Genomic DNA, 12,852 nt, shown 5'->3' with positions numbered 1-12,852 from the left:
CTCACAATTATGCGGTAAGATGGGCTCAAAACTTGAGTTTCGCTTGATTGCTAAGCGGTCTGAGCTTTAAGGAATTAGATAAGTTGCAAATATGGTACACATCGAACAGATTAATTTCTTGTGATTTTATTGTGCAACAATTGAAGGTAGCAATCCAAAATCTTGCCTATTTTTAATATATCGTGATTTTATCCATAGCTTCTATCATGATTTTAACAATTTTATATTTAGTGGCAAATATTTGACAATTCAAAACCTTAACTTCTAATTCTAATGCATGATGATGAGATCTATTTTTTGGATAAACATGGAGATAGCAAAGTAGATATGAGGTCTGGAAGGCATTTGGTGAGTGACCATGAATGGATTAAAGATCTTGCAAGCTTGGAGGCGTCAGGGGTGTGGCTAAATGGATAGAATTGGGTGGGCTTGGGCCTAAGCGGCATCATTCTGGCCAAATCACCTATTCACTTGTTTGTGACGAGCAGTAACACCTAGAGCAGTCAATAGGTGGGGCATCCGGGACATCGGAGTGTACCCAAAACCACCCAAATAACTAATTGTCGGATTCAGGTTCGGGTTTTGCCGGTCAAGAAAATGAAATCTCATCTTGATATTAAATAGCTAGCAAGACCTTATGGTTGAAGTCAAGAGGCATATCAAACCTTATACTGCTTTCGGTTACTGAGTTTTTATTGTGCATCAAATTTACTATTTCAAATCAATTTGAAAAAATTCCTATAATCTCAAAATGTAAAAGACTGCTGGATACTTCGTGCATACTGTAACATACGTGTTAGAAAAAAAAATGAAAAAAAAAACGGGGAGGCAGGAGAATGAAATAAAGGAGAAAAGAAATTCAAATCCAAATATACAGGATATTACAATAAAGGATATCTCATGTCGCCTCTTTCTCATATACAAGGATTCACGCTAAAATCTCTTAGATAGGGGCAAAACGAGTGCTTGCAACAGCAATTTCATTGATTTGACAAGCACTGGCTGTCACCATTATCCTGTTCATCTAAGCTTCGAAAAGAAACTACAAACTGCAAAACTAAAACCTAGCAAAGTTGAAGAGCTGTATGAATTATCTGAAAGAATCATACAGGATATAGGACATATCAGACACCTCTCCAGTGAACAACAAACAAGGCTGTATCACTCCTCTTTCAAGTTGAAGTTTTTATAAAGTATCATGAAAAATTAGGTGCCTATGCAGATATTACCCGATATGCATCAACTTTGTTATTTGGAGGCGAAACGACAGCTAGAATTACAACTCCTCCTAGGGTCACAATCAAAACACCTAGCAAGTTCACTAGCAGTGCTTCAGCAGAGTACCGCGCTATAGTGTTACTGCTCTGCAGAAATGTGAGTTTCTCCAAGATGCCAGTAGCAGCGGTTGTCACGGCCAATCCATAGATATATAAACCTAGGAAAACATGCCACGGAAATAAGCTGGATCGGACACCCCTTGCACCCCCAGGATACCAAAATGTTCCGAATCCAACAGCCCACTATGTTAAAGAGTCAACTTAGGTATTAGAAACAAGAAAACAAAAGTCAATAAACACATATATAAGCACTCTCTCATGTAAATCAATCCAGAAGTATGTACCCCAGTGCCACACGCACAAGAGAGAGAAAGAGAGATGTATACCTGGACTCCAAATAAGAGGAGACAAGCTACACCTAACCATGAGTGCAGGCTGTAAAAGTTATCAATACCCATGTTATTGTGAAACTTCAAAGCAGCCCAGACGCCAAGTAAGCTCAAAGTGAAGGCAAGGGCTTGTAGAATGAGGTGAATGGCCTTCTTGAAATTTTTTGTCCCTGAAACAGTTTTATATGCCAACATGGCTGAAGCCATCGCCAATGACAGAGAAGATTGTAAGTCAAGAGAAGAAGCATTATAAAATCAGTTGAAAGCTTCAAAAACAAAGTCATCCTGGTCCTTGTACAACTTTCTCTCATGCAGTCAATTCATCAATTTAGCAAAATAAAAGTTAATACATGAATATGATTTTCCTGAAGTAAACAAGGGGTTTATATTGATCATACAATATGTTCATTGCGCTCTCCATATTGGGGAACAATGGAAGTGTTACAGGAGAAAATGTATGGAGAATTTTTAATGATCTATAATTAAGGAAAGTATCACAATAAGGAAACTGCTGGTTTGTCTCACGGATACTCCATTTTTGTTGCTGTCCCATATCCCATAACTAGTATAATAGGAAACTCCCGGAAAAAAGGCCTCATTCTCATATTGCAACCATAATGGTGACTATGAATGCACACGAGCCGAGCTTGGCATGTACAAGCTTGTCTCGCTCAAAAAAGTATGTGTACAGTCTCGGCTCAAGCTCGTTCCGAGCCAAAACCATTGGTGTTCAGGCTTGGCTCGTGCTGAGCCCGGGCCAAGCTTGGCTCAGCTCGAGCTCGTCCTGGTCAGTGTTTATCAGGATGCACACGGCCGGGGTTGGCATGTACAAGCTCGGCTCGCCCAAAAAAAAGATGTACAGGCTTGTCTCGAGCCTGAACCAAGCCGAGATGAGCTTGTACATGCCGAGCCTGGGTCACTGAGCAAAACGGACCGAGCTGGCCCAGGCTCGGTCCGTGGCTCGATCTGGGCTCAGCAGGCACAAAGATTCTTCTTCTTCTTGAGAGAGAGCGAGAATGGAGAAGAGAGAGCGAGAAAGGGGAAGAGATGGGACGGGTCACGGGGTGGGGCTCGAGAGGGAGCGGGGAGGGAAAGATGGAGGGGGAGAGAGGGAGCTCGGTTCAAGAAAGGGGTGGGGCTCGAGAAGAGGCAGGTCGGGGCGGGGCGAATCTGAAATGCTCATAAAACCGAGCCTTATCGGGCCTACCGAGCTTTATAGAGCTCGGTAGGCAGATCAGGCTCGGCTTGTTTGCTCAGTCCGAGCCTCAAAGCTAGTACAAGCTTGGCTCTTTTACGACACAAGCCGAGCTTAACCAAGCCAAGCCCGAGCCAGCTCAGTTTGTTGTGCATCTCTAATGGTGACACAGGTTTCAAGGATAACAGTCAGCAGGCATACATAATAAATTCCTCATATTGGAGGAAGGACAGGCTGAGCTAACCCTTCCTTAGCTATGTAGTTATATTGACTGCTCAGCAGATTTCCTATTAATGTTCCCATAAAGCATAACAGTTCATAGTTCTCACTAATGTTGCTAGAGCTTCTCAAGCATTTGATACGGAATTTGGTTATCTCACACAAAGATATACTATACAGTTGCATTGCACCCTGTTTCAGGTTGTGATTATGTCAAGGTATCATTCATGTCGATCTTTGAGGCAGATCTTTATATTCTCATAGTTCACACAAAAGTAGACCATTTATTTTCAAAATGACTGTTTCTTCAACTATGACTTGTTGCCACTTGGGGGTGACAAAACTAAATAAGGTGTTATTTTGGGCTTCTAAAATTCATGGATTAGAACCCAAACATGATCTAGACAATTGATTATGATCCAATGGCTCAGGACTTTTGAAAATCTGAGACCTTACAATTCTTTTGGAATCAAGAACAAGATTGTTATTGTTAAGATGGTTGATGACCCCCACAAGTATGGGCAAAGAGTGCAAAGGGTTACAGCAACACTTTTCAGGATACAACCAAGACCAACCTACTAGCTGCGCTAAAACCAAGTTCTTGCAGTTTTCTGTCATAGAGAATCCAAACATGGACTAACTTGCTTAAGACAAGCAGGTAAATTCAAACGTAATAGGTTGAACCCAATAGAAGCCACTTAACTCTAAGTTGAATGGGTTAAACCCAGTCAAACCAGATGGTCCTAATAAGAATTAAATAAGTCTAATAGAAACTATCAACCCAATACCAGGCTAAGAGGGACAAATCCAATGGTTCAATAATAAGATAAAATCAGATCAAAACCAAGAAAATCCAAACCAACTATGAGGTTGCCACAAACCAAATCAGACTTAGTCCAGATAGATGAATGATCCGAATTTTTTAATATGAATCAACGTCCATACCTCAAAATATGAACCAATAGATCCAAAATCTCACTCATATACAAATGTGTCATCCACTCACTGTTTTGCTATAATTTTTTCATAAATGAATTTTAAATAAAGGGGAGATGTCTACCATGCCCATTTATATGTATTCAAAAGGTGTGTCTTAAGGGTATGTTTGATGACTTGTCACAGATTGGATGGAACGAACGAACAAAACAGACAGAACATATGTTCTGTTTGTTCTATAACAACTATACTCCGTCCAACGTTTGTTTCAGTCGTACACGGAAGTTGTGTTCCTATGTCCATTGTTTGATTTACACTGTGCGGACAACTTGGACACACGTGGATAATGGGTCGGATAACTTCGTTTTGGATTGTACAACCCGATTCACCCCACCATTATCCATGTTTTGACATGTTTATTATGGATTTTAGCCCCGGACATAGATCTCAAATTGGATCCAAATACCAATTCATGAATTGCAAAGAAGAAGAATCAAGAATTAATGATAAACACGTGTTTGTTCCTCCACATCTGCTGATCAATCACTGGGTTTCGGTTCTTCGGAATGAGCAAGCTCCTTGCCTGATTTTCAGTGAGCTTTTGTTGGTTCTCCATCGTGTTTATTGTTACTTCCTGATTATTCTTCTTTGCAATCTATGAATTGGTATTTGGATCCAATTCGAGATCCATATATGAGGCTAAAATTCATAATAGACATGTCAAAACATAGATAATGGTGGGGCGAATCGGGTCGTACAATCCAAAACGAAGTTATTAGATGCATTATCCATGTGTGTCCAAGTTGTATGCACAACATAAATCAAACAACAAACATAAAGAACACAACTTTCGTGTACGGCCGAAACAAACGTTGGACGAAGTACACTTGTTATAAAACAGTGTTATGTCTGTTTTGTTCATTCATTTCGTCCAATCTGTGACAAGCCATCAAATATACCCTTAAGACACACCCTTTGAATACATATAAATGGGCATGGTAAATGTATCCCCTTTATTTAAAATTCATTTACGAAAAAATTAGTGAAAATTTTGCAGATGTTTGTTCCTCCACATCCATTGATCAATCACCGGGTTTCGATTCTTCAGAACGAGCAAACCCCTTGCCCGATTTTTAGTGAGTTTTTGTTGGCTCTTCATTGTGTTTATCGTTACTTCCCGATTCTTCTTTGCAATCCATGATTTAGTATTTGGATCCAATTTGAGATCCATATCCAGGTCTAAAATCCATAATAAATATGTCAAAACATGGATTATGGTGGGGCGAATCGGGTCGTACAATCCAAAACGAAGTTATGCGACGCATTATCCATGTGTGTCCAAGTTGTCCGCACAACGTAAATCAAACAACAAACATAAGAAACACAACTTCCATGTATAGTTGAAAAAAATATTGGACGAAGTATAGTTATAGAACAAACAAAACATGTGTTTGGTTTGTTCTCTGTCCAATCTGTGACATGCCATCAAACATACCCCTGAGACACACCTTTTAAATACATATAAATGGGCATGGTAGACATATCCCCTTTATTTAAAATTCATTTATGAAAAAATTAGTGAAAATTTTGCAGGTGTTTGTTCCTCCACATCTGTTGATCAAGCACTGGGTTTCGGTTCTTCGAAACAAGCAAACTCCTTGCCCGATTTTCAGTGAGTTTTTGTTGGCTTCTCATTTATCGCCAAACCAAATCAAGTGAATCAAACAAAGTGGGTTGGGAACAGAGATCGCATCGTGCATACCAGTATTCTACCATCCGAGGCCAGCTTTTTCTCCGTTGTAGATGATGATCCCATAGAGAGAATCCCCCTCCTGTTGTGCCGCAATTGGGAAGGTTGAAACTGTGAAAAAACACAAAAAATTCTGACAAGAAATCGAAGAAAAGGGTGTTTCTCCGATTTTGGATCAAAGCGTCTCAACTCCCAACACTGTCAGAGCTTCTGATTTTCGGTGGCTGAAAAACTGCTAAAGCTTATGGCGTTTATGCTTGTGTGAAGTAGAAGAGAGAGAGAGAGAGAGGAGGAGGAGAAACAAGAAGAGAGGGATTTCCTTACAGTCGTGAGGTGCGTCTTTGAGGGCGAGAGGCTGTGGAAATCGCCCATCCGATGGTGGATTCCAGTTGGACAGTTGGATTGTGACCGGAGGCGTAGACACAACCCAGCATGTCATGAGGGATCAAACAACGCTTAAAGAGACATAACCTTTTTCCTAAGAAAAATATACAAAAGTAAGACAAACATGTGAGCTTTGAGAGATCTTTTAGATGCCATCACCATCCAAAGTTTATATCATAGTTACCAAAAAACACTACTATAAGTTGGGAATCTCGATTCCCAAGAAGCAGGAACCGAAAGCAGTGTGTAATTGTGCTTCCTATGCATGAAAATCACAATTCCCCCAAAAGGGATTCACAATCCCCTTATTGTTTCCTATTCGCTTCCCGCTTCCCGAATCCTCCAAAAATTTGGATTGACCACTTCTCAATTCCAATTCCCGTACCTCTACCCATTTTCAATTCCCTTTCTGGCAACTATGGTTTATATACAACAATACAAGGATGAATATGCCAATGTCTGTCCCTACCTTGAGCCCTCATAAGAACTGTAGAGAATCTATAACTCATAATTGGTATATAAATCTGATGCACATCAAGATAATGATAATGTATTTGATGTGGTTTATGTTAGACATTAAAATATGTTCATCCAAGAAAAGACTAAACCTCAAGAGTCAAGAGACTCAAGACTCAACTATATGCTTTTCCTTTTAAGGTAAAAAAATAAAAAATAAAAAATGAAGGAAACAAGGCTGAACAAGGAACCTTTATAGAAAGACAAGTTACAGAGAGAAATTTAGATGCTACAATTCACCCAATTGTACTAATCTAGAAGTACTGATCCAAACCAAGTCTGCCACTGGCCATTCCACTTGTACACAAAGTTAAATTGGGTTTTTTTTATAATGAATCAAGATCAGCTCACCTTCAAGAACTAACTTATTTCCCTCCAACCACTTGTACCACCACACAGGAGAGAACCACCATTTCTAAAATCAACAATCATTCTTGCTTTGTGTTAACCCAAGATTCCAATGTAATTTTGTCTTAGTGAAGCTATGGTCTTCAAATCCACACTCCAATTAAACTGGCCAAGACATCGCACAACAAAAAAGGTGAATGTTGATTCTTCTTCAACACAGACAAGTAAACAACAGCTGGCCCTGAGCTTCAAATAACTTTATTCGAGAATGAATAAACCATAGGCTCAAAGAGGGATGCATAGCATGCCCTGATAAAGACTTGCTTCAAGGAAAGCATCACCACCTAGGAATGTTTCTCCCTTTTTGAGTTACTCCATTCTGTCACCTCTTGCAATAGCACCTCCCAATCCCTAAACTCATCTATAGTTGAGCTTCACCTAAGGATGAAGCCCCCTACCCCACACACCCACATTTGCATGCACACACATGCACATTAATTTGAATATGTCAAAATGATCTTCCGAGAAAATATGAGCTCAAACAGTCACCAAAAGTTTGGTTCAAGAGATTTAGTACAACAATTACAGAGTTTGGGTATGAGATGTGTTAGTGATCACACTCTTTTTGTAAAAAAGAACAAAACAAATACATATTAATATTAATTGGGTATGTAGATTAGAGTCATTAGACTGTAATTATGAATGACAATGAAAAGAAGATATCAAAGTTGAAGGATTATTAACATGAGGTCTTTGATAGTAATGATCTCAGGCCTACTTTTTGGGGGCTGAAGTTCTTACATCAAATAGAGGAATTCTCTTATCACAAAGGAATTTGTGCTTGAGTTACTGAAAGAAACTGGAATGCTGGGGTGCAACAATGCGAAAACCCAGATTGAATAAGACCATAAGTTGGGGCATAGTGAAGCCAATAAGTTCAAAGACATTGAGAGAGATCAAATATTAGAAATATTAGTAGGTAAACTCATTTATCCTACTATCACCAGACTCGCCATAGCTTTTGTTGCGAGCATTATTAGTCAGTTTTATGTATGTTCTCACTCTTTCACGTATGAATTGTCGTGTATCATATATTGAGATACTTGAATGCACATGTGAATGTTGCATAAGACATACTGAGATTGAATGCACACATGAATGTTGTATAAGATATATTGACATACTTGAAGCAAAATCCAGGAAAGATAATCCTCTACACAAATTATAGAATTTGATGTTGAGATGCATGTAGATGCAAACTGGGCAGGTTCTCTAGAAGACTGAAGATCTACCTCAAGGTATTGAGCATTCATTGTAAAAATCTGGTATCTTAGAAAAGCAAGAAACAAGTGGTGGTAGCTCAACTGAGTGCCAAACCTGATTATAGGGGTGAAGCTTTGTGGCTAAAATATGTGTTTATTTAATTAAGTTTAGAAGAGAACACTGATGAGTTGTGGAGCCCGATTCACTGTTTTTGCCCTTGCAGGAAGGGGGGTCCGGGGCTCCCCCCGGCGCGGGTCCCGCTCCAGAAGAAATTTTTTCTGGGGCTTATGTCTGGGACCCGGTTTTCAGTGGATCCGACCCGATTTGGTTAGGGTTGTCGCCCTTGCCTTGTTTATATTCTCGCTTTTCTTTCCCGAGCTTGTAACTGTCTCTTAAGAGTAATAATATTTCTCTCTGGGCGGCCGTGGTTTTTTACTCTCTCTCGGATTTGAGGAGAGGTTTTTCCACGTAAATCTGTGTTCTTGTGTTTTGTTTGATCGTTCTTGTTCTTTGTTTCCTTTTGATTGTCTCTTGCTCGTGGTTTTTCCTAACAAACACTCCTATCACATTTGTGATGATAGAGTGGATATACAAATAGCATCAGATTATATGAGGACAAAACACATTGATATTGATTATCATTTCACAAGAGAGAGATGAAGATAATCTGTTTCAAATTACCCATGTTAGAACAACTATGCAACTTGGTTTAAGCACTGAGCAGGGCAAGGCCTCAAGAGATTGTAGGCAAGTTGGGGTTAATTGATATCTCCCTCCCCAACTTGCAGCGAGTGTTGGAGGATGAATAAAGTTATTAATTTTATTAGGGGCATTTTTGTCCTTTCAGCCCTTTATGCACAAGCATATCATACTTTTATGTTTTCCAGCATTATTTTTGTCCTCAGATGATTGATACTTGTAATATATGCTATTAATGAAGAATGAATGGAGATTGAGCCCTAACTCTTATCTTCACTCTCTCCAATAGCCCTCTTCTAGCTTGCTCCTTCCTCTCTACACTCAATCTTCTTTGTATTACAGTTTCAAACACTTCAAAATGCCAACCCAACTAAGTCCAGGGAAGCAATATAAGCATGTTATCATCTTCAGTGCTAAGTTTGGCTTTGATTTAGCATCTTCAGAGATGCCCAGCAGCAAACTGGCAGTCTATGATTATAAAATCTAGATATAAACACAAAATAGTCTATCTAGAGTCACAAATATGACTTGATTTTACAGCCTTTCCTGCAATAGGCAACATAAATAACATACAAATTTCAGTCAATAATTGTTATCTGCTAAGCAAACAAAAAAAGAAGCTACCGTACCTTCACCACTAATAAGTATGAAGCCAATAACCATTAGTACAGGATGTACCTAGATTCAAAATAGAAGCAACAATAAAGTAAGATACAAAACTTGCAAGATAATCTACTTCTATTTTAATAACTCAAACTGCAAAGGAGAGCCATTCCCCTTATCATCATAGGAAAATTAGTTGGCATTCCTACAAACATAAACTTATAAGGTTAAGCAAGGAATTGTGTTTTGAACCTTCATGGAAAACATTATAAATACAATGCATGTGTGCGTATCATGTCAATCATGCATGAAAAATTGGAAGCTCTAAACAATTGGGAACTTTATTAGCACACCCCCACCCCACCCACGAGAGAGAGAGAGAGAGAGAGAGAGAGAGAGAGAGAGAGAGAGAGAGAGAGAGAGAGAGAGAGAGAGATTTCTGCATAAGAAAATAGAAGAACTTCACAACAGAAGTTATCCAGATGAATCAAAAGAGAACTGTGCAAAACTCACCCAGAACTGATCCTCTCAAGCTAAATTCATGAAACAGGATATAACTTAACCGGACATGAAAATGAACCAATTATTGATGAATGAAACTAATAATGTCCAAGAATGCTACCATGGAATACCAAAGATAAAAAACTTAGCACATTGCTTCATTTATCCAGTCATTTGCTTTATATGCTTTAATCGTTGTTATAACTTTTACCTCTTGGCTATATCAAACAATCTCCAATATATAAATCATCACCATCACAAAGCCATATTTCATCTAAATAGGGATGGCTTCAGGAATATTTTCTACCAATGTTTCAAAGGAGAAAGATGTGAGTTTCATGTTGCACTTTTTGGTTTTCTTCTTCCTGCGTTGTAAGTCAAGATCACCACTTTGTACAACTGGTGTCTAATCTCTCACAAATACAAACCATCTCAAGCAACAATCTTTGTTTCTTCAGCCTTATTTGGATTATCACTAATTTCACTCTTGAATTTTTCTTGCCTTCTGTTTTGTCACTCAGTTGTTACATGATTAAAGGTAGACAATGCAGAAAGAAAACATCAACCTCATTTAAAATTGATAGAAGAATGATAGAGGTGTCACCATATCCAAACTATTTGTAGGTTATTTTCGAATGTCAGCAACACTAATTCTTAAATAAACCAACAGTCACATGCACCCAGCCAATTATCTTTCTATTTCTCACAAAATTAATGTGACTAATTATGTAAATACTAAATAGTAATAATCAACTTGCCATGTACCCAAACTAATTATGTTTTTAGTTTCCATAAAATTAATGTAACTAATTAGGTAAATGATGATAGTTATCAAGTTACTATGCAGCCAGCTAATTTCTTTATTTTTATATTACTAAGAAATTAATTAGCTAGCTTAGGCCCATCGGATTGGCCCGGTAGCCCGTGGGCCAACCCGGGCCCAGTCCATATATATAATGGGCTGGGTTTCGGCCCTGTAGCTAACGGGCCAGGGCCTAAAACCTTGACTCAAACACGGCCCATGGTGGGCCAGGTCAGCTTGACCCACTGGGCTGCCCGGCACGTTGCACACCCCTAGCAGTGACTATGCTTCCTAAGCATCATTTTGTTAAGATTATCGAATAGGTAAATCTCACTTCAAATTCTTTTTGCCTGATATGTTTATTGTCTTATTTATTTTACTCTTATTCTCTTTTGAGACCTTATGGATTCAAAAAATGTATTGAACTCTATTTTAAAGCTAAGTGATTTATCATGTTGTATAATACATATATGCCCGAACTACCACCAGGCACTTCAACTGGTGGTAGTGATGGTAGTAGCAGCAGCAGTAGTACTGTATTTCACAGAATCAATACATTGCACAAAAGTCCATCTGCTTTTATTTTCTTACCAGTGCAAGATCCGAAAAAAAAAAGGAACCCTGCTGAGATTTTCCAAGACTCCAGGATCTCCTACCAGATTTTAACTTCGAACTAGCACTTTGTGGCAGATTTCACCAAACAAAATTTGAGATTCTCCGAATTAACACTCGAAGTCCTATCACACTGTTTCCCCATTGGAACAGTTGTAATCAACTGCTTAATGTCTCGCTAAATCTCCTTTTACAAGTTTGTCAGAGTCCACCGAACTAAATGAAATGTCATAAAAAAGAAAAAGAGAAGAAGAAGACTTGCTGCCTCAATTTCTCTTAGAACACCAGATTTGAGTGTTTGTATGATCGGTCCATTCTACCAAGTAGTAAATATACATAATGCACGGAGAAGCAGTCTCATGAGAACGAAAACCCACACCCACGCGCGCGCGCGCGAACAAGAAAAGAAAGCACGATTCAGACTCCCATTCGCTCATTCTTCATCACAAAACCTCACAAGATCAATAACCAGAAGCATCTCCAAATCGAAGACACCGCGACAAGAAAATAGGAAAGAAGCAAGCAGTAGCAGGACGATAGAGAGCGCGTGTCCTCGAATTCGCTCAAACCACCAGATGGAGCGTCTATATGATCGGACCGAATCTACTGTGAACGAAGCACACCGAGATCATCTAGAAGCATCACACACGCACGAGATCGAGAAAAGAAAACACGATTTGGACACCAATTTGCTCAATTTGTACTGTACGAAACATCGGAATGTCGATAATCAGAAGCAGCTCAAGATCCAACACACTGAGACAAGCATGTCAGAAAGAAACAAGCAGGAGCAATGTGAGAGAGGGAGAGAGAGTTACATTGAAGATTAGGGATTTGTCTTGGGAGACGAGCGACATTCCTCCGCGGAAACGCACAACCCAAACGAGAACCAACGCTGCCGCCAGAACTCCCATTGCTCGAACCAACAGGACCAGCAGGGGGAAGCGAACGGCCGGTGCCGCCATGGCCGGAGAAAGAGAGAGAGAGACGCCTACCGCCTTCAGTTCCCCGTTTGGGTCTCTCTCCGAAGGAAAGACGAGTATCCTTCCCGCCACATTTGCAAGTTTCCGATCGCCGGAGCCGAGAAGGGAACTGAAACTCCTTTCTTCGGCCGAGAGAGCCAGCCCAAGCTCCCTGAAGCGTTAGGGATTGCTTCGTTTCGATGGAACTGAAAATTTTGGATCGAGAAAGATGTCGAAAACTTGAAGGCGGAGTCAGTGAAACTGAAATGCCACGTCTGCTGCGTCTGTCCACGTCGGAAGGGTAGTGCGGAAGCATGGCCATATAAGTATCGGCGAACGTTTAACGATATCGCAATTTTGTTAACGTAAAAGCCGATAAAAATTACGATATCGTCA

General features: G+C 39.6%; 1 protein-coding gene across 1 annotated transcript; it reads right to left on the bottom strand.

The window, feature by feature from the left end:
- Positions 1-839: 839 nt before the first annotated feature.
- On the bottom strand, positions 840-12,459 carry LOC149846476 (transmembrane ascorbate ferrireductase 2-like). Its single transcript, XM_089998019.1, has 4 exons — positions 12,313-12,459; positions 9,606-9,654; positions 1,664-1,863; positions 840-1,520 (listed from the first exon to the last, which is right to left on the bottom strand). The coding sequence occupies exons 1-4, from the start codon at positions 12,457-12,459 to the stop codon at positions 1,215-1,217; spliced, it is 702 nt and encodes a 233-aa protein (XP_089854145.1). The 3' UTR covers positions 840-1,214.
- Positions 12,460-12,852: the final 393 nt, after the last annotated feature.

Source organism: Nuphar pumila, chromosome 2 (genome assembly GCF_984573655.1).
Source record: "Nuphar pumila chromosome 2, dmNupPumi1.hap1.1, whole genome shotgun sequence".
In the NCBI taxonomy this organism is placed as follows: domain Eukaryota; kingdom Viridiplantae; phylum Streptophyta; class Magnoliopsida; order Nymphaeales; family Nymphaeaceae; genus Nuphar; species Nuphar pumila.
Note: the sequence above shows the minus strand (reverse complement) of the source record. Positions and strands in the feature narration are given on the sequence as shown.

What these genes read in the sequence shown, in the direction of transcription:
- LOC149846476 (XM_089998019.1), bottom strand. Translation starts at nt 12,459, where the DNA reads ATGGCGGCACCGGCCGTTCGCTTCCCCCTGCTGGTCCTGTTGGTTCGA. An exon ending in ACAAATCCCTAATCTTCAAT is followed by an intron (nt 9,655 to 12,312) that starts GTAACTCTCTCT and finishes TTTTGAATCTAG; the next exon opens with GTACATCCTGTACTAATGGT. An exon ending in CATACTTATTAGTGGTGAAG is followed by an intron (nt 1,864 to 9,605) that starts GTACGGTAGCTT and finishes CGATGGCTTCAG; the next exon opens with CCATGTTGGCATATAAAACT.